Source organism: Sebastes umbrosus, chromosome 16 (genome assembly GCF_015220745.1).
Source record: "Sebastes umbrosus isolate fSebUmb1 chromosome 16, fSebUmb1.pri, whole genome shotgun sequence".
Lineage (NCBI taxonomy): Eukaryota > Metazoa > Chordata > Actinopteri > Perciformes > Sebastidae > Sebastes > Sebastes umbrosus.
The window spans coordinates 11,360,955-11,383,033 of record NC_051284.1 but is presented as its reverse complement, the minus strand read 5'-3'; the positions used below and the strand labels follow the sequence as shown (position 1 = coordinate 11,383,033).

General features: G+C 44.5%; 1 protein-coding gene across 4 annotated transcripts in view; it reads right to left on the bottom strand.

The window, feature by feature from the left end:
- The window catches only part of tiam2a (TIAM Rac1 associated GEF 2a), a 108,733-nt gene that overhangs the window by 37,112 nt on the left and 49,542 nt on the right, over positions 1-22,079 (bottom strand). For 3 of the 4 annotated variants that reach the window (XM_037746296.1, XM_037746295.1, XM_037746298.1), the window contains exons 2-8: positions 16,997-17,093; positions 14,375-15,538; positions 9,396-9,843; positions 8,645-8,817; positions 7,533-7,757; positions 3,637-3,822; positions 3,170-3,313 (exon numbers count right to left, since the gene is read on the bottom strand). In XM_037746296.1, coding sequence (XP_037602224.1) covers positions 3,170-3,313; positions 3,637-3,822; positions 7,533-7,757; positions 8,645-8,817; positions 9,396-9,843; positions 14,375-15,532 — 2,334 coding nt within the window. In that variant the 5' untranslated portion in view covers positions 15,533-15,538; positions 16,997-17,093. Of the gene's footprint in view, positions 1-3,169; positions 3,314-3,636; positions 3,823-7,532; positions 7,758-8,644; positions 8,818-9,395; positions 9,844-13,766; positions 13,890-14,374; positions 15,539-16,996; positions 17,094-22,079 lie in introns of those variants that run through there. The other variant, XM_037746299.1, reaches the window with a different exon arrangement.

The following is a 22,079-nucleotide window of genomic DNA, read 5'->3' as shown; positions in this document are numbered from 1 at the left end:
GAGTAACTCTCCCTCCAGTACATTTATAAAAGCGTCTGTAAACAAACTTCGCCGTAAACTGACTAATTTTAGAAGGCTTTACCAACTCTCCCACAAATCCTCGAACCTTTCTGGCCTACTTCCCACAGCCGACTGCCGGCCGGCTCCTTACTGTATACATAGCTCTCCTAAGACGGATGAGAGATGAGGAAACAAGAGGGAAGGAGACGGGGGGGAGAGCATGACTTTGGGGCAAGGTTGTCGAGCGCGGCGTTGCGGTGGTAAATGGGATTTAGGCTTAGTCAACACAGATGAGTCAGTATGGAAACTGTGGGAGAAGGTCCGCCGGCTAACGCTCTAATGTTTATGCTCTGAGAAACCGGAGGTTTGAGAGAGAAAGAGGATGAGGCTGGAGGGAAAAACGGAAAGACAAACGGTGGGAGAAATTGGGGGAGAGAGTGAGATGAAACTCTAGCTTTATGAGATTAAATAAGTAGAGGCAAAAAAAAAAGATAGGGTGTTTGAGTCTGAGGAAGGGGGGATAAACGGAGAGCAAAAGGGAGGAAAGCACCGAAAGAGGATATCTCGGAAATCTGGGAGAAAGCACAGTCTGAGAACCCGAGAAGGTAACAGCAGATTAAGTGCATGGAGGAAAGTTTGGCTCCTCAGATGGCCTCGCTGTCCAAATCCTTCTGCAGCAAACACGTGTCTCGTCAGTACACGAGAGAACAGCCAAGGAGCTGATGATGTCATTTCAATTGGCCACAAAAACACTATCAATGATCTTTGGCTCTTGCAAAAAAGGAAAGCAACTAAGGCTGTCACAGTTAACGCAATGATAACGTGTTAATGCAAATTCATTTTTATCACCACTAATTTCTTTAACGCATTTATGTAACTTGTGATTTTTAGTTTGTAGCGGCCTCAGTTTTAAAGTTAGTGAGAAGACACTGATAGACCTACAGTCATGCCCACTTTATGATAATCACATGCAGTTTAGGGCAAGTCATAGTCAAGTCATCACACTGACACACTGACAGCTGTTGTTGCCTGTTTGGCTTGAGTTTGATATGTTATGATTTGAGCATTTTTTTTATGTTAAATGCAGTACCTGTGAGGGTTTCTGGACAATATTTATCATTGTTTTGTGTTGTTAATTGATTTCCAATAATAGATATATACATACATTTGCATAAAGCAAGCATATTTGCCCACTCCCATGTTGATAAGAATATTAAATACTTTACAAATCTCCCTTTAAGGTGCATTTTGATCAGGTACAACGTGCAATTAATCGCGATTAACTATGCAATTAATCGTGATTTAATATTCGAAGCGATCAACAGCCCTAAAAACAACACAAAAATAGCAGATGTCCATGAAAATCCAGCACTGTAAAAATCCCTTGAACCTCTCACCAGCCATTTTTTGTTCCTGATTAGCCTCTCTGTAAAAAAAAAAAAAAATACCAGAAAAACACTAAAACGAGCTTGTAAGAGAAGGTGGACTTGGGGGAAAAAAATAATAAAAGGGAGGCTGTTTAATATTTAGTGTCTTTACACCAACCATCTGCTGGTGTCTGCGGGGCTGAGGAAAAGAGTGGAGAATGCCATCTACCACACATGGCTTTCAATAATTCATGCGAGCGCTGCAGCGCCACCTTGGCCTTCTGCACTGCGAAATGGAACTGGGCCTCATTAGGACGGCCGGCTGGAGTTCCCCGGGAAAATAATAACACGCACGCACATACCTAGTCGGTGACAGACGTGTGCAAATGCACAAACATAAATATCACAGAGCAGGTGGTGGGACGGGTGATGCTAGATAAGAGCAAGCGAAACAGGACAGGGAACGTTTTGTTAGCAGTCAGAAGAGTCACCGACTGGAGAACATGAGTGGCTCCGAAACAATAAAGACTCCATATTGACATCACAGCATCAAGAAAAATGAAGGTAGGTTGCCAAAACCACACTCCTCCTCTCCCTTTCCTATACTGTCTGCTAATGAACGGCCTATAAAAGACGAGCAAATGAGTGTTTCCTGTGGCGATTCTTAAAATAGACCACCAAGAGTGGAGTATTCTCAAGGGCTGCACCTTCAGGGTACAGAGTGGTGGATTTCTGTATCAATAAATAACCAGCTTGTATGAGTCTAATTACTAACCTGAGAGGATTTAGACTCTGCACCTGGGAGAGGAATGCCCCTCTGTGTTTATGTTGATGGGAGATGTGCACTCAGAGGGGGTGGGGGACAGGGACGGGGACGTGAGCTTATGTGCTTCTAATTAATAAAATCTCCTTAGGGGGGACATGTGCTGCATGACTCTACCAATCTCTTGCTTTCTTTCTTTTATGTCAACGCAGGCGTTGTGCATGCCAGTAGGCAATAAGGCAACATGCTTTCAGGTTGTTCCGTTAACAGTGCGTCCCAAGAGTATACCTCATCACTGTGTGCATGCATGCATATGAATTCTGCATGCTCATGTTATTATGTCTATGCGTGTGGGTAGTTTCCCTGCATTTCAAGTCTGCTAATCCAGGCCACCTGAAGAGTTTCATTACTTTAGCGTCACTTCGAGGTCTAAGAGCTGCTGTCAGGCTGTCAACACTGACAAGAACATAAAAATACTGATGATAAGTTGAGCAGGTAATCTATCATCATCTCTGTTTTTATCTGATTTAAGGCTGGCCCACACTAAAAAGATTTTTTAAATCTTAAAAGATTTTGAAAGTGTGAGAGACCCCACACGTAACGACATGTTGTTAAATTTAACAGTTTAGTTCCTATAGTGTGTGGTGAGGAACATTTAACAGCACACCACACACTAACAGATTCCATTCATGAACAACATGAACAAGAGTCCTGACTCCAAACAAAACAACATGAATTTAGGCAGGACGAATTAGTGAAGTTAGTTTTTGCACTACATTGTACTGAAAATCCATGAAGAAAAAAGAAAAATAATGGACGAAGTCATGGAGACACGTTAAACACTTGTGTTGGTGCCACAAAAATCAACAAGTTGGTCCTCCATTTCTGAGGTCCATCTTGATCAGCTTGATTCTCGTGTGGTGTGTGCCCAGCATTAAGTGAAATATAAATTATTTCATTAGCGAAATCGCTACTAACATATTCTACTTATATTATATCTAATTAATACCCAGATCTGTGTGTGCGTGTTCAGTGTTACCTGTGCCGCAGAGGGCCTCTTGTCCCGGCCCCTCTTCGTGAGGTTGTCGAGGCCTTTGAGCGAGGAGAAAAGGCCTCTCTTGCGCTGTCTGTGAGTCAGGGAAACCGAGCGCCGTCTGAGTGTGGCCTCATCTCTGGAACAGATCTGAACAGATGCACACTATCAGAACTGCAATCATCAAGCTCTACAAAAAAAATCCTGTCTAATCAGACCATCTTAATTGGGTTTATTTTCCTCCAGAAATGCACAAAGGGAGTGCTGGCTGAATGCTTTTTACTAATAAATGATTAAAAGATTTTCAAGGTTACTGTTTCACATCAAGTAAATTCAAACTTAAGTATCACACACACAAAAAAGGAATGTTTAAAAAAAAAAAAAAGCATCCAATCAGAACACAACGCTGGACCTTTGATTCTGTATTGTGCTTTTATGTATTAGTCATTCATCTGTCTTTTCTGCTTCCTCACCAGTGCATGGAAGGAGGAGACGGAGAAGATCCCCAGGCGTCCCAGGGTGGATTTGGTGGGGCGGCTTGCGATTGCCAGCAGGCTCTTTGGGTTGGGCAGCTCTCCGCCCTGTAGACTGGCCAGGTAGCAGCGCATCCTAAACAGATCCATGTTAAACCTCTCCAGGTTCTGTTCCCACTGCTGGATCTGAAGGAAAAGGAAGATTTTACAGGTTTTTGTAGATGTTCTGAATGTGAATTTTCTGGCTGTTTCTGAGGGGGGTAGCTGGGAAAAGAAAGTGGAGAGGAGGTAAAGGAGAGGGGAGGCAGGAAAGGGAGACTCAAAGAGGGAGATCCAGGGTCAATCGAGGGTTTTCCATCAAGCCGCAATTGCTTGCAGATGTTGGTTGAGGGTGAGGGCACACATTGGAGGAGGCTTGATAGCGAGGGGGGGACTGCATATCTAGCAGAGGAGTCAGAGTGCGCGCAGTAAATCCTAATGCCCATTTTTTTATGCAAGTCTAGAGAGAGTGGTGATGTTGCACAGTACACCCGTTAAATCTCCACCCTGCACACAAAAACACGCAGTACACACACACACAGTTTACAGTTGCTTTCCCCCCTATCCTTGTTTGCACTATGCAAGCTATGAGAAAGTGCTTATTTTGTTGGCTGGAGACTGCTTTTAATGAGAACACTCAAGTTAAACAACCCTCTATAACAACTGACTTTAATAGGTCTCGTCTGCCCTGTGAGTTCATTTACAATAACGCACTCTTTGGCGTTGCGCTATTAGGTCTCGTTGGCGTTGATGGCATTCTTTAGAATTAGGAACAAGCTGAGGAGGAACATGAGGGTTGGTGTTTTATGATCCTCTGACATTTTAAACATCTTAAAGGAAGAACTTGCACAGAGATCACCATGGGACCATACTGGGCTATGTGCTAAACCCATAAAAACGCCTATGGGTGTAGCTGTGCAGGTGGCCTCGGTTAACAAGCCGTGAGTCAATGACATTGGGCCATTATTTCCATTCCAGACTTGGACCATGAGGACAACTGCTAAGAATCCGCATGCCTTGCAGACGACCTTGCATTATGGCATGTCAGTTATTTAAATAATTGGAAAACTGTTCAAACACTATGGTACGGCATTAGTTCTTCGCAAAGCAAGAGTGGCAATGGACCCACATATCAAATTTTATCTCTCCAATAACAGCAAAGTCACAAAAGTTTTTGAAAGTTCTGTCCTTTGGTGGAACATTTGCAGAAATGGAATATAATATTAATAAGTATGTTTTCTTTAGTGTGTAATCACCTGAAAATACAAATCTGTGTGTTTTTGTTACCTTAGAATGAGTCGTTAATATCTACATACAGAGCGGGTCCTCTTCACAAAGTCCACCGCCATGATTCTACAGTAGCCCAGAACGGACAAACCAAACACTCGCTCTAGATAGGGCCATTCGCGTTTTCATGTTTTCACGTCGGCCAACGTAGCCCTCCTACATGCTGGGCACACAGGACTTTTGTAAGAATAAGCGTCCCATTTTTCCTCTTATAAATGAAAAAGTTGAATTCCTACACAATAAAACACACCCTTGTTCCACTCAGTCACAGTCACGTTTTACTATGTGGCCTACTTATAATTACAAGCTATTTCAACATGTTCTCATCCCAACTCATCACATACTGACACTTTGTCACACCCCTTGTCATCACTCTAAGTTTAGGCAAAAAAAAAAAAACACAGGTTTAGGAAGAACTACATGATTGGGCTTAAAACTATTACGTTTGTAAAGTGAGAATGAAACTGAACGTTGTGAACACGAGACACGGACGAACAGCTGATTGTAACGTGAAAGTGAAACTTAACACACGGGACACAAACAGTGGCCCTGTGTTTGTTGGATGTATTCCTTTTACATTTTGACTTGTCTAAAGACCTTCGTGTCAGGTCTAATTCTTGGCATCACCCTGGTAAACCCGAACTCAAAGACTTAAATCCTCTGATAGTAAGTAAGCAAAGAACATTTTCATCCTGCTATTCTTGGGTCATTACGCAGTAGGCTGAATAACACGGTGTTCTGGAGGAACTGTGAATTAATTCCACTGAGTGGTTTGAAGATGACTTCAGATGGGGCGGGAGGTATTACCGAGTAAATCAGATAAGCTCCTTCCTCAAAAGCAAAGACAAATTTAGGAGAGTTGCTGCTTTGGGGAAAAACTCACATCTCTATGTATAACTATCACACAAGATCCTAGCACGCTTCTGATTTTACACGCCATCTGGATCCGTTTGTCAACAGTCAAATATTCACGTCTTCATTCAGGGGGATGTTCTAAAATAGTCCTGTGCAGAAAATTTGATTTGATGATTCATATCAGGGGTGCATCACTGATGCATGCAGTCTACTGCTTCATGCATCCAGCAGGGCCTGAATGCTCGTAGCGAGACGATCAACCAACATCAGTGAAAAAAAGCGAGGCATGTTTGGGCCCATCTGGCCGCCGTGCACAACTTATTTACATTCATTTCAGAGCCATTAAGCTCGGCTTCTTTTAACAGATTCTCATCTTTTCTTATTCCCCCTCTTTTAACATCTGCCCTCGGTTCCCCTGTGAAAGCCCTAATGGATAATAAGTCTTTCAATGCAACTTGATCGCACAGTGTGTGTACGTGAGCGTGAGCGTGTGAAAGGGGGCAAAGGCAGTCTTCAAAAGAGGTCTACTGGCACTGATTTCAGCAGACATGGGAGGGGGGTGGGGGTACATCAAAGTGGTGCCCTGTTGATGCTAGACAACCCCACCGAAACGTTAAATCTATCATCAGCCCTGGGGCGCCTGTATCGGAGTCCTGTCCCATACCCCCTCTGACCCTATCATTGACTCCAACCCCGGCTGTCTCTTTGTCTTCTCTGAGGTGGTATACTGGCTAATTGGAAACAGATCACACAGTCAGTCGAGTCTCGCAGGCAGGCAGTGACATCTCCATCTGTGATTACTGTGGCGAGCTGTTCAGCTTCTAGCTTTGCTTGTTCTCCATAAAAAAATACACTCATATTTCCACTCAGGGCCCTTTAACTACAGACCAAATGAACAGCCCTTCCAATAAGTATCCATTTTGCTTTAATAGAGTAGAAGCAGTCAGCTCATATGGACATGAGCAGTCGACCAAAACACCAACCCACGTGGCTACGCAGAGGCAGAACGCATAAGTAGGAGGCACTTCAAGTTAATGACGACCTGAGTCACAGGTGAAAAAAAAAAAAAAGCAGCTGGATTCCCTCACATTCCACAACAAACACCAATTTCTAGTAAAAGTATCTTGCTACGCTATAGATTATGGGCTTTTTATACCCATCAGTAATCTGCTGTATGTAGGCTACAGCACAGCGCCGGGTGCTTTGGATTCTCCCTGAGGCTTTGAGGAGGAGGAAGAGGAGGAGGAGGAGGATAATGCATGTTGAGAGCCCATTACCAGGAAAACATCTGGAATCTCAATCTGATGCTCGGGGAGCGAGCTGCTCCCCTGGGCCCCTCGCGATGCATTCGGGGACTGATGCATTTAGGCCACTTCACCCACCCACAGACAGAAATAACGCACAGGCTTGGTACCACAGTGACAAAATCAGTAAAAATTAAGTGGGGCACACCATGTGGTTGCTACTCGTATCACGTGGAATGACATGCGTGAAAAGAAGCATGCGTCACGCCACCTGATCGATCAATGCTGTAAAGTAACCCAGCAGATTTTTTTCAGGGAGATTTGTCCCAAGGGCATGAAATGTATAATGCAGTGTAAAAATGCGATACATGCTGGTATAAATTCCAGCCGATTCAACTAGATATATACTTTATTTGTCTCTGTGGGGGAAATTGGTTTGTCTCACTATCAGGATCATTATCGCCACCTCACCTGGTTCTCAATGGCCCTGCGGTTCTTGGGGTCGCTGACCACCGTCAGCTGCAGCTCGGCCATCTTCTTCATCTTCCCGTCCATGTCGATCTTCTGCAGCAGGCCGCGGACCTGGCTCCGCAGCAGGCGCACCGTGTCCTCCTTCCCCTGGCGCTTGGCCAGCAGCGAGGCGCTGGCAGAATGGATGGCTGTCACCCAGTTCTCCAGGTCGGTCTGGTTGCTGGCCTGGACAGGGCAAATAGGGACACGGAGTTCGATTTGATGAAGTAGCAAAGACCAATATTCCTGTTACAAGCTGGATTTCAGAGACGCAAAGCCTGATGAGATCTGCTAGGATTGCCAATCCGCTGCTATTGTGTTATCCCACCATATATCACAATAAGATCATTGGGTGTCATGTTGGGCTTTGCAGGATCAATAGAAGAACACATGATTAACAGTGCCTCTATGAGAAAGCACGTTATGAACTGTTGCTGAAATCAAACGCACATTTTTCCTGTTAATAAGCCGTTTCATGATTATCACTCTGTCTTTATAAGGCCGTTCACTCGGAGGCAGCGGGTTGGTTGAGAAATCCGTTGAACCCCCTTTAGATTGAGAAAGCTCAACAGGCCATGTGAGTGGAAACAAAAAGGATGAAACCTTCATGTTACAGAGCCGATTCTCTCTCTGCTTGCCTCTGGGGCCGTGTCAGCTCCTCACAGAACTATTTTATTAGATGTCTGGACACCGCGACATACTGCAGCAGTCCGGGAGGGCTTGTAATGGAGGTGGCTACACGGAAAGAACTGAGGCTAGGCATGAATTTGGTAGTGATATGTAGGTCAGTAAGCACAACGGGGCAAATAGGATGTGCTCTCAGACCTCTTCGCTGGAAAGTTTGGGCACTTTGCTTGCAAGTCCTTCACAAATTGGTAATTTCCCCATGCTACGCTCCAACTACAACCATGTACTGCAACCGTGCACTGCTGTAGAATGTGTTTACTGTCATCTGTCATCCATGACAAAACATTCATAAGATGTACCACTGATGATTTGACTCTCCCAAATATCAGCAATCAAATTTCAAGGAAATCTAAATCAGGAGCAGTGTGTCGACCGACGCGCCTCACCTGGAAGAGGTAGACGTCTCCGTACGAGTTGCTGAGGCAGAAGACGTTCTCCTTTTTCGGGTGCTCGGGGACGGCTTGGACGATGCTGTCCTCGGCCAGGAGAGCGTAGCGAGGCGACAGCTCCTGCTCCGGAGAGCCTTTGCCGTAAGTCTCGTAGAACAGCAGCGTGCATCCTGGAAAAGACGGGGTAGAAATACAGATATACATGAGTAAGTGATGCAGAGAACAAGCTTCTCTAGACTGGAAGAGTTTTTACAGCTGTCACATAATGTTTAACAGACAAAATGTCCTTGTGAAAACATCTAACAAATTAAGTTCTGCAAGACTGGGGTATACACAGAAGAAGTTTTACATACTCCCAAAAGGCCACAAATGATAAGAGTGTCCTTGCTTGTACCTTTTATTTTTTTTTGTAACTTCCCAGAGGTGCTCTTCAGTAAATACTTAGCAGTGTCGTAAAAGCAGCATGCATGGTTTGAATTTTATCCATTTGGCCAGAAGCATAACAGCGTAATTCCCTTTAAGCTTTTAAGGTGGGAGAGAAATGACAGTCACTCAACGTAAAGTGTGACGCCATTGTCAAGGACACGACTGCTGTTAAGAGGAAGAACAAAGAGGAACCCCTTCAAAACTGAATTATGGAACTAAAACTTGGATAATCTACTTACCTGTGAATTATTTTAAAACCACAAGTCAGCACAATTTTTGACTTAATTTCAAAGGTGCAGAATTGTTTTTCCCTCACGCTCACCTTTCAGGGTCACCCAGTACTGCTTCCACTTGCGGCGGTTCACCAGCTCCAGCTTCCTGTCCTTGTGCAGGGTGACGAGGGGTTTGAAAGAAAGCCAGCCGGCCCGTCGGACCACCCCCTGCTCCTTCTCAAACAGCAGATCCAGCTCCTCCAGGGAGCCCTCGGCCGACTCGCTGCTGCTCTCCCCCTCCTCGGTGCCCGTGGACGGGTCTCTCCTCTCGCCGCCTCCTCCCTGTCCGGTGCCGGTCTCCAGCTCCCTCATGAAGTTCTCGTAGATGTTCTGGCGGAGGGCGTCGCTGGTGGTTTGGTGAATGGCTCCTGATGACTGGGCCCGGGAGGCTCCCGGGAACCAGAGGAGGCTGGAGACCTGAGAGGGGGAGCTGGTGTCTGCGGTCAGGCCGTCGACCCCGCTATCGAATGCATCGGTCAGGTCCTTGTACCTGGTCTCCTGATGGGGCACAAAAGGTTTAGAAAAGGTGAGAGGAGCATGAGATGTTAGAGGATGAAGGACAGACCATGTGGGGGAAACTAAACAATATCCAAACAGTCTCATTGATTAGTCCGCATTGGAGGTGTTGGACTGGTTAGGGCTGTCGCGGCGAAGGAATTTCCCCTACAGTGATAATGATTGGCTCAACAGCACGATATGCGGTATTATTGATTTTCTTTGCTTCTTTTAACCTGATTTTAGTGCTATATAAATAAGCTTTATTGTTAGGCTATTATTAGGTATATTGTTGCTTTGTAAATGACAAAGATGACAGTTTTAAAACTATTTAAATACGTGTTTATTGTTAAATGCAGAACACAGAAGAACAATAAGGCGCAGCATTTTTTTTCCAATTGAGACGCTTTGGTTGTGTCTGGTTGCTATGATACGGAATATCCGCAGAAGTAAAAATGTCAGCACAAGGTAGAGTACTTGCTCTGGATGAAGGGAAGTCGGAAGCACGTATAGGGAGAGAGGACGGACCTGCCGATTTACGTGTATTAATTTCTCCTAAATTGTCCATTGTCCATTGTGTTCGGTTGTGGCGGTTGCTTGCCTTCCCCTGCGGTTGGCTTGTCAATAGCGCGGTATTGCAATATTGCAGTTATTGCAACAGCCGTAGGACTGGTTTGGAGATTCCCAAATTAATTAACAGAATTATTATTCCAGACTACTTTTATGCAAAAACACACCATGTTCGCCCCCAGATGTACACACCTCTCTATACGAGCTTACGTTGGGACAACGATCAAACTGTGTTCCTTCCAATTAGCCCCAAGGCGCCGCAAAAGTGGAGGAGAAACTTTAGAAAAAATCTAGTCGCACCACTCGAACCTACTTCAAAGTCTGCATTACAGTCTCTAAATCTTTCGCTGGGGCTGAGAAAGTGGGACAAATTCCCTGCGCTGGCACCTGGGAGGTTGGAAACCCTCCAGGCTCAGACAATTTCACGTCATTTGAGGTCTGCTGTGGCTTCCCAACTCCTCAAATGAACACTTGGTGGAATTGCACTCTTTCATGCCTAATGACAGCCTACCTACACTCGACTAGATTGCGGCATTGATTGTGCCCCTGGCAACAGAGTGGAGTGCTTCTCAACATGCAGACGCGGAGTATGTGCCATCGTTGCCGGAGCTCATCCTCCGTCTTTGCTCCTATGTCTTTTATTAATGCTATTACTATTGTTGGTACTTAGCAAACAATTTAAACTTGCCAACATCATCGGCAAATCACTAGAATGGTGCTCAAAAGCATATACTAATATTATATAGAAAACAACAGCAAGGTGATTTATTGATTCCTGCAGGTTCCTCTTTAGCTCCGGGGCAGCAATGAACCCGTTGAACCCACAGTGTTCAGCTTCTGTTTAACCATTACGTCCACCTGCCACCGTGAAACACACAGTATTTGTATAGTACAGCTGTAGGAAAATGTGTACCGAGCACAGGGTGGGTCTTTTTTCAGCTTCTCCCTATTTTCCTTTAGCTGACACAGACCGAATGTGTCCAGCCTCTCCCCGTTGTCTTCCAGCTGCCTTTCATTATTACAAGCAGGTTCTTGGCCTTTGGCATCAGGGTTGCGGCGTGACCTTTAAACCCACAACAGAGCCCTGGAGTTCAGGTGGAGGGGAACCAGAGCTGGAGGTGCTCCTGATTTTGGTGGACCCGCTGAAAGGAGGCACTGTGTGTGTGAACAGCCCTTGGAGATATATGTTACGGAGGTTTGGCAGGACTACAAAACGGCCCCCGGAGAACAGAGGAAGTTCAGTCCAAAGACCAGTTTGAAGCACCTCTGTGATTTTAACAGGAACTTGACTCGTCAGTCACTGAGAAAGAGAATCCCAAGAGTCAATCACTGAATCTTTTTTTTTTTTTTTTGGCTGTTAAGCTTCATGGAAATTTAGTCTTCTTAGCATTTATGTCTAAAACTAGGGATGCACCGATTGGGAAATTCTGGGCCGATACTGATGTTTAAAAGTCCAATTTGGCCAATAGCCAATTGCCAACAATGTTTTTGTTGTTGTTGTTATTTATTCCTTTTTTTGTGCCAACAAAGATATCTTCATTATAAAAAAAAAAATTGAGCCGTTTTAAAGTAATTCAGTATTTCATTATACGGTCATTGAATGAGCACAAATTCAATCATACAAATGTATGAAACAATCTTTAATATAACCTTCTTTCACATGAAAAAGATTATTTTTTTTTACATTTAGCGGGCGCAAAATTTATGCAACACAATAGACAAACATCGACCACTGCCATCGGCGATCGTCATCTTATTTACCGATAGGCCGACGGCAGTCAACGAGGCGAATATCGGCCGATGTCGATAATTGCCAACAATACCTGGTGCTGGCAACGGATTTTATTTTCTTCAAGTAATCACATCTCATTTAAAAGTTTCTTGAGGATTTCTGAAAAAACAACCTTCGGCCAGCTTTATCTCTGGATAACGAAGACTGAAGTAAATCTGTGGGTGCTGCTCTGCCCTCTCAAACAGTCAAGCGCCAACACATGGCCATAGATTAGCCTGGCGAGCAGGAGATTTAGAGGCAGACATTACTAATGTAAAGTGAAAGCTGTGTAACAGTTATAATGAATACTCTCAGTCTACTGTGTATTTGTCACTACTGGGTGGAGTGACAGCGTCAAGGGAAAGCATCTCATATATTTCACTCAGCGTTATCCTCTGGTTAAGCACGAGGAGACGCTCACAAATTCTTCATCTAACAAAGAAGAAAATACCATCTGAATACAATGATTGTTTTATTTTTGTCGTCAGACCCAACCGATTAAACACCAATCCCTATTAGCAGATTTACTCTCAAAAGGGCCGTGGAGGGGAGCCCAGAAAGTCTGCACCAACACAACAGCCAGAACAACCATAAGTCATTCATTAACATTAGAGGAGGGGCGGGGTTCAATCCTCAGCTAGGATTTAGTTTCACCCGAACAGAGCCTCTCAAAGGCTTACAGCTATTCTCTTGGCAGTGCCCGAACAGTGTTCTTAAAACTTTTACAAGCCAAAGCTAAACGAAATTAATGCAGAAACAACCGCTTTCAAGCCTCAAAGACGGAGAGGGACATGAGTTCAGGCTCAGATCCAGCAAATGTTTTTATGTCAAATTAAAGCTATTAAGAACGTAGTGTTTGTAGAGGACAAAATCACATGGTTCTTGCGTGCAGCCAACATGCAGACAAGCTATGGTTATTTCCAAACTCTCCTCTGACCCGTGCGTGCACGGTACAAGTATCCTTTTACTACTGGGAAAAATATAAATATATATGTCAGCTGTCTGCTCTGGGTCTCATATGTTAGTATTTCACTGTAGCATCCTGCTCCTTTTCCAAACGTCTATACACTTCAGCCATCAGTTAGCTTGAAACCTTCAAACCCTTTTTAAATAAAAGTGCAGCTCTTAGGCTAATGACCACTACGGCTGAAAAACACTTAATAATACCATTCAGTAGGGCTGGGCAATATATCAATATCGATATCGTGATGTGAGACTAGATAGCGTCTTTTGGATGTCGTAATATCGTAAGTGTTTTAAAGGCTTACAGTAAAGCGATGTAATTTTCTGAACATACCAGACTGTTCTAGCTGCTGCTGATGATGATAAGTTATCAAAAATCGTATCTAAATATCTTATGAACGCACCAATAGTCAACCCTACAATAAAACCGCAATATCCATATTGAGATATTTGATTTTCTCCATATCGCCAGCCCTACCGTTCGGTTAAACCAACACCCACACAGCCCTACATGTACGTAAGACTGCAAAACAAAAGAGCTGAAAACAATAACATGCGACAAGTACTCTACATTCAACAACTAATCACAATCAGTATGCAATAACACTTCAGATGTACGCACCCAGATACAGTCATCGTGAAACCTGTACATCAGCCCTGAACTTCTCTTCCTCCGAGGATCATCCATGTCATACGCATTGTAATAAGGAAGCGCCTCTCATCCTTGTTCCATCCTCACACAAAACAAACAAGACCCAGCGCTGGCTGCCTTACAAATTTCATTTTGTGCCGCCCCACTGTGCCCCGTCTCCGGACAGCTGGTGTTGCAGTGTGCTAAGGACCAGAGGACGGTGGTTGGTTCCTGGCCGTGCCAAGACCACCGCTGTGGCCTCGCGATCAAGTTTAATAAACATGGCCAGGCAGGAAACTGTCTGTGCGTGGCTGTTACTGATGGCCTCTCCTGTCTAATAAGCTGTAGCTCTAAGGCTAGGAGTGAGGCGACAACAGAAGGCAACAAAAACAGGGTGATATCTATTTAAACTATGAGGGTTATAATTTATGGGGCTACTACAAACACCACATCTATGCGACCTATTGTTGTACATACCGTGCAGGTAAGATCCCTGTATGAACCCTGTGAGTGATACAGGAGTGTAAATCATTACAAAAAACTGCAGAGCACAAAACTAAATAAATATGACCCCCTAAATCCATCCTGGCCGCACTCACCGTAGACTTCCTCTTGTTGCGGCTGAGGCTTCCTGTCCAGTCACTGAAGCGCCTGATGCGGTTTTTGATGGAGTCTTTCTTATGGAAGGCATAATCAGGTCCGGCCTGCTCCTGGTCAGGATACTGGTCCAGATCCTCGCTGATGGTGTGGGCTTTGGGTCTGCGACATGGCAGGGTGTACGATGAGTACTGGCAGGACTCGGGAGATTCCTCCTCCAGTGGAACATCCAGGACCGATGCGAAAGAGGCTCTGTGTGGCCTCTGGCCTGGTGGCAGCTCATGTAAGTGGGAGGACAGGTCCCTGGCTGTGGGAAAGGTGGCAGCCATCGTGGAGTCCTTGTAGAGGTCTGTGATGGACGCAGGGGGAGACTGTTCGGTGAAGGCGTCAAGCTGGTGGATGGACGAGTGGACTAGCGTCCTGCCGGCAGAGCAGGGTTGGTCCTGCTCGCACAGCTCTGTGCTGGGCCCCCAGGGAGAGTCATACCAAGACCCATCAGAGCTCAGGGAGCTCCCCTTGCTGGTCCTGGCCGTGGAGGAGGTAGAAGCCGGCGGTGGACCGCCGCGGTCCTGCCTGCTACCGCTTGAGCCAGGCAGACTGGGAGTGGAGGCAGACTCCAGGTTGGGAGAGAACTTAAGGAGCTGTACGGGGCCGGTAGCCTCGTTCAGGAGGAGGGGATTGCCCGAGGTGTTGGTGAACTCCACCCTGAGGCTGCCATCCTTCTTGATCACCACCCGTGGGCTGCTCTGCTCCTCCAAAGCCTCGTGCTCATCACTGTGTCCATTCAGAGTGCGCCCATTAAGATCCGCCCCGTATGGATTATCTCCGTACTCGTCTGACATGTGCCGCTTTCTTATGCCACATCCAGGCGACCGATGCCAGCGGTGCTCACCCGGGCTGCCCCTCGTCCCCTTCGAGACGTAGTCACAGTGCCGAGGGGAGTAAGGCGGCCGGCTTTTAGGAGGCGACAGACAGCCGCGGCCGACACACCTGGCCTTGTACCCTGAGCCCACCGGGGCGCTTTTCCACCATGTGTGGGGCGACACAGAGTCATCTTTGGCAGAGCGGAGCTTCAGCGCGTATGGCTTCGGTTTCCCAGGGAAGACAAAGCTGGTGCCTTTGGGGCCCTGGATGCTATATTGGCTCTCTGAATTCCCCATTGCTGCCTGGAAAGAAAAAATAAGAAAAAAAAGGGAAACAAAACCGTAATGTCACTGGCATAATGCTTCTGGAAAATTCATGATACACACACATAAGGCAGTATAATATAAATGACATGGTATGACATAATGCCAGCTCATCAGAGACATAAAATTAATTTATCACTCGTAAACAATAATGACTGCACTCCCATAAAACCATACACACACACAGAATCATTTAGTGACTGTTTCCAGGGCAAAACAGCAGCAGGTCTAATATCTTCCGCATGCCTTTCAAAGAGAATAGCTATAAGTAATTCTATCACATCTGGTCATTAACCTGTATGGTCTACCCCCCCTTCAGCCGCTCATTTTACTACATTCTTCCTATAGAAAAGTCAAGTCAGATGAACAGGATTTAGGCTGTCATGGTAGTTATGTGTGACAAAGTTCAGGACAATGTGAAATCACTTCCAGACCGTCCACAACACTCATACATTAGTGACGGAGAGCCGTGACCAGACAGACATTTCATTACAGGGTTGATGCTAGAACAGATGAGAGTGCTGAGACACTGTATCGGCTGCCGTCTGTGATGTGATTACATATTGGGCAACAGCTTCAACAGTCTTTGAACCAAGTTAAGTAGGAACCAAGACAAACCTCTCTTCAACGTGAAAACCTTTCTTAAAAACAGTTTAGTTGTAATAAAAAAGTTGTCAATCGATTCAAATATTTAATCACGATAAATCGCACATTTTTTATCTGTTCAAAATGTACCTTAAAAAGATATTTGTCAAGTATTTAATACTCTTATTAACATGCGAGTGGACAAATATGCTTGCTTTATGAAAATGTATGTATATATTTATTATTGGAAATCAATTAACAACACAAAACAATGACAAATATTGTCCAGAAACCCTCACAGGTACTGCATTTAGCATAAAAAATATGCTCAAATCATAACATGGCAAACTGAAGCCCAACAGGCAACAACAGCTGTCAGTGTGTCAGTGTGCTGACTTGACTATGACTTGCCCCAAACTGCATGTGATTATCATAAAGTGGGCATGTCTGTAAAGGGGAGACTCGTGGGTACCCATAGAACCCATTTTCATTCACATATCTTGAGGTCAGAGGTCAAGGGACGCCTTTGAAAATGGCCATGCCAGTTTTAAAAAACACATTGCCAAAATTGAACGTAAGTTTGGAGCGTTATTTATCCTCCTACCCGACTAGTATGACATGATTGGTACCAATAGATTCCTTAGGTTTTCTAGTTGTATGTGATATGCGTTAATGCGTTAAAGACAGCCCCTTAAGAAATCTAAGTTTAAATAATGGCCATAGTAAAAAGAAAGAGTTGAAGGTGAAAAGAGCATTGACAGATTTTAATGTGTACAACAGGGACACATTTTAAATTCAGGGTTAAATACAATCAAGCAAAATGACATTGAAGGCCCCAGTTCTTAGACTCACCTGTCAGAAAGTCTCTTCTCAGATCGGAGCTCCTATGTGCGAGCTTCCCTCCGCCTCGTTCCTCAAAATAAACTCATTCCTTTGTCGTCTGGCTCATCTGAAACACAGAGAGAGAAGTAGACTTAGTGCTTAGTCTCCTTCTACAGGAGGACTGTAATTTACCACATGTAATGAGCTCTGGGTTTGACAACAGGTGTGCCAGTGCCAGCTAAAGAGTAGATCTAATCCGCAGCATTTGGGAGAAGAACAGTGTTTGGAAGGCAGCCATACTTGTTTCTCACTAGGATAAATAAAGCCAGAGCAATACTAAAACAGCATCTGAGATCTTACTTGTGGTAGTTTGAGATTTTCTGAAAATGAAAAAAAAAAAAATTCATCTTATTGACAGGTTTGGAAAAAAATGATTCAGCCAAGAGACAAAAACATTTCCTCTCTATAAAATATGCAGCCCTAAACAGATCCAATGAACTTCACTCCAACCAAGTTCCCAGTAGTATATCGCATCAACCGAGCTTTGTACTACACAAGACAGCAGTGTACAGTAGTGCCACCCTGGCGCTACAGTATGACTCGTTGAAAAATTCACTCCACCCCCTCAAATCTTTCCTCAATCAGCCATCCCAAACCAAACATTAGTAGCATTTTTCCACCTCCCCTCAAGTAAATGACGTCGTCTTTGATCGGGGTTGGGAAACTTTTTGAAAGCCGGCTACAGTTTACCCGTCTGTTTATTTTTAAACCTTGGAATCCTAGCTTGGTCCTTTTTTTTTTTTCACTCGTCACCGCCAAATTTGTCCGAGGTGGAAGAATCCAAAACCAGAAACGGCTGAGGAGCTCTCTTTGCGGAGGCACCGGGCATCATCTGAGAAGCAGCGTGACTCGTGTCTAGTGTGTGTGTAATATAACCCACTTACATGCATGTAGCTCACACTCCGGGGAGGCTTTCAAATAGTGCTAACTCCACTAAGCCTCGCAGCGCACGTACAGAATGCGTAAGGTTACAGTGTAAACACCCCCATGCCAAAAGCCCTAACCTCCGGGATTAAGTGATCTGCAGCATTAAGAGTTTATCTGCTCCTGCTTGGATGCACCTTGACTGTGAGGCCAGATTAAATAGTGTTGGCTGACTAGATGGACGACAGTAAAAAGAGTGTGTTTCATACACGAGAGGGGAATTCCAAGGGGGACTTGAATGTTTTAAATGTAAAGCATATGGAGTCGCTGGATCCTGAAGTTCAAGGACGGGGCAAAGATCCAGACTAACATCACAAAAAAAATGACAAGGAGCCGCACAAGGACATTATTCTCTCCTTCTTTAAACTGTTTAGAATGAGTGTGAAAAAGTAGCGCTTGAAAGCACAGTGGAAACTTGGCCGGAGACATGCAGGCCTGGTAATGAACTTGAACCGTCACTCTGAGCTCATCAGAGGATTAACCAGACACTTGTTTCGTTCAACATGAGTTAAAAGGTGAAGAGCAGGACTGATACTGAGAGAAATAGTCTAGGCACTATAACCCTGAACCCACTAGGGCTGTGTACTGGCGAGAATCTGGCAATACGGTACGTATCATGATACAGGGGTTACGATTCAGTATATTGTGGCCCTGTTCAGACCTGGTATTAACATGCGTCCTCAGTGATCGGATCACAAGTGGACAGCTTTAAGTACGTCTGTTCACACCTGGCATTAAAATGCGTCTCCACATGTGTCTTCAGTCGCCACTTGTGATCTGATCTCATTTCCCCACCCCATATGCAAATAAACACGTAGTAAACACATGACTAATACAGCAGCCGTTGTCACGTAATATTACATCAATGTCAGTAGTAATATCCTACATATTTGTTAATTCTGGTACATTGTATTAACATCAAAATAAAAGCTTATTGTACAGACGGTCCCCGGGGACCGTCTGTAAAGGGGAGACTCGTGGGTACCCATAGAGCCCATTTGCATTCACATATCTTGAGGTCAGAGGTCAAGGGACCACTACTGAAATGGCCATGGCAGTTTTCCTCGCCAAAATTTAGCGTAACTTTGAGCATTATTTATCCTCCTTTGTGACATGCAAGTATGACAATGGATTCTGTAGGTTTTCTAGTTTCATATGATGGCAGTACATTCGCTGTAGCTTTAAAACTGAGCCCGCTACAACCTCCAAAAGACAGAATCCACCAGCGGGCCATCAGATTTTTAAAAGGTTAATTAAAAATTGACACAGCATTTGGAGAATCGATCCAGTGATATTTTCTTACACCCCTAGAACCCATCTATCCAGCTTTCTGCAAGTAACACACTGCTAATTTCCAGCTTTGTCATATTGGGTGAACTGGGGCAAGGGTTCACATGGACCTGAGGCTAATCCAAGCCGATAATACTTATGAATGCATGGTCAACTGCACATGACTGGACCAACTCTAAGCATTTGAGTCGCCTTCATTAACCTAGAAACCTGCAGGAAAACTGGCATATTTCTTACTCAGTTCCCCGTTTGTCTCGCATCTAGATGCTAGAAAGTGATGGTAAAATAATTTGAAGTCCCTCTACATGAATGGAGAGTAACTAAACAATGCTCTCTCTTGAGTAAACACTAAGGAAGCAGCTGCCAACAACACTAGGAGTCAAGCATAAAGCTGGTTGTCGAACTTGTCAGAGTGACTGCTTTCTTTCAGCGCTTTTCTTCCAAACTTTATTCACACAGAGCGGGGTTGTGGGTATGAAAAGGCTTAAAAGGCGTGCCAACACACAAGGCTAAAAGACACACACGTTTGCCTTCTGCTGCCTGCGACTTGAACTGCAGCATTGTGCGACTGTTTTTTGGGAGAACAACAAGACAAGTCTTCCTTTTAGCTGCGAACCACCGCTGATTCCAGTCTGAACCCTCCCTCCCTCTTCCCCTCCTGTCCTCTGTTCTTGTCAATAGGCTTCCTACAGGCCATCTGCTCAGAGGCCAAGAGACCACTGCCACCCTAACACACCCCATGACCTGGCATTCTTCTCGGGCTGCCCCTGGATGACTCCCACGTAAGCTTTATGTTTAGTCTGGCACCGTGTGGGTCTGCAGTTCGGGCGAACCGTTAGGAATGGGCCACACCTCGACGCGGTATAAACACAGTAGGTGCATGAGGGCATTGTGTTAAGGAAGAAACTTCCTTTTTTCCTACATGAAGACCGCCGTGCATTTGGTGAACAGGAGCTATGCAACCTCCGTCAAAGTCGTAGACTGTATATAAAAAGTGAACGTAGTCACCGTGACGTCACCCATTGGTTTGTGGACTGACGTTTTGAAGCCTCGAGTTCAGCATTTTGGTACGTCATTTTTTGAAACCCGAAGTGACACGAGAGGGTGGAGAATAAAGGTCTCCGACCGGACTTGACCCGGGAGAGATCAAATTTTTACATGATGATGATGACACTAGACAAAAGTCAGGGGTTCACCAAAGTCATTAGGATATATCATCAGGGAACCATGAATGTCTAAATGAATTTTTGTGCCATCCATCTAGTGGCTCCTGAGATATTCCACCGGAATAATTAAAACTTGCTGGTGGGGCTAGATGAAAAGTCAGTAATTACTCAAGTTAATATGATTCCTCTGCGGACCATATCTGTACAAACTTTCATGGCAATCCATCAAATAGTTGTTGGGATAACCAAAAAGGGGGAGTCAAAGGCACTCTTCTGGCAAAAAATAAAAAGCCTAAATTCAAATGTCTAGTTCATGATGAAATGCTAAAAACAAGGCTGGTACATGTTCAGATTGAGCTTGGTAGCGGCACAAACAGCCTTCTTCAGTTGTTGAGATGATTCAGTCTGGACCATAGACTGTATACTGTATGAGAAGTGGACGTAGTCACCGTGACGTCACCCACTGGTTTGTGGACTGACGTTTTGAAACCTTGAGTTTGGCATTTTGGCCATTGCCATCTCGTTTTTTTGCAACCAGAAGTGAAATGAGAAGGTGGAGCTAAGTACAACCAAACGCTGAATAAGACATTTTTTAGGCGACCAAAAAGGTTACCATTGACTTAGACAACCTGAAAACACAATGTGAAAGGGTTAAAGTTCTAAGACGAAAACGCTGTGGTAGCGACCTGTCAATCACAAGGTAGCCACGCCCCAAAGCATTCCCTGCTTTATGGTCTATTTGACTCTAAATGGGACCATAATTTACTAACTGAACATCATGCTGTATTGAAGAAGACTTGAAACTAGCCATTGAGACCATAAACTCATGTTTACAATGTTTGCTGAGGTAATAAATCAAGTGAGAAGTAGGATCATTTTCTCATTTACTTCTATAACAATCAGACTTCTTTTTGCAACCAGAGGAGTCGCCCCCTGCTGGCTATTAGAAAGAATGCAAGTTTAAGGCACTTCTGCATTGACTTCACTTTTCAGACCCGGAGGTAGCCCATTGGTCAAAGTATGAAGAACCACGTTTGCAATTCTGACCCCCGTGTCCTGGAATCTAAACCTTGGAACCGAAGCTGAAGGAACAAACTATTGACCCAGCAGTGTGAAACACATGGCGATTCCCCAGACAACTTAGCCTCACAGTAATATCATGATGCTGTTAGTGCAGTTTATTTAACCTAGTCTGTCATACAACCTTGGAGATACAGAAATCTTGCAGGACTTTTTTAACAGTTTTCCAAAAGAGAACACCCGGTATATATATGACTAACCACGTGCTTCTGATGCTGATAAATCAACAATGCAAATAACAAAATAAAGTGGAAAATAATCTCAATCACCAACAATGTTTCATGCTTTTTTGAATTACTATGCTGTGAACTAGGAACTGTGAGGTCATTTGTTATTGGAAGTGACTGTTAACACAATCACACCGCCTTCCTCCTGTCAAATCACAGCCCATGGGACTTGTCTCTTATCACTTTCCCCTGGCGCCGTGACAACTGAGCTCTTAAAAAGGAGCAGTGCTTAAAGCTCCACTCTTTTTAGACACACGCTTATATTCAAACTTATGCAAAACAACCACACGAGTTCTTCCAGGACAAAAACAACAACAGGAAGTGAAGAAGAAGAAGAAGAAGAAGAAGAGAAAATAGTGGAGCCAA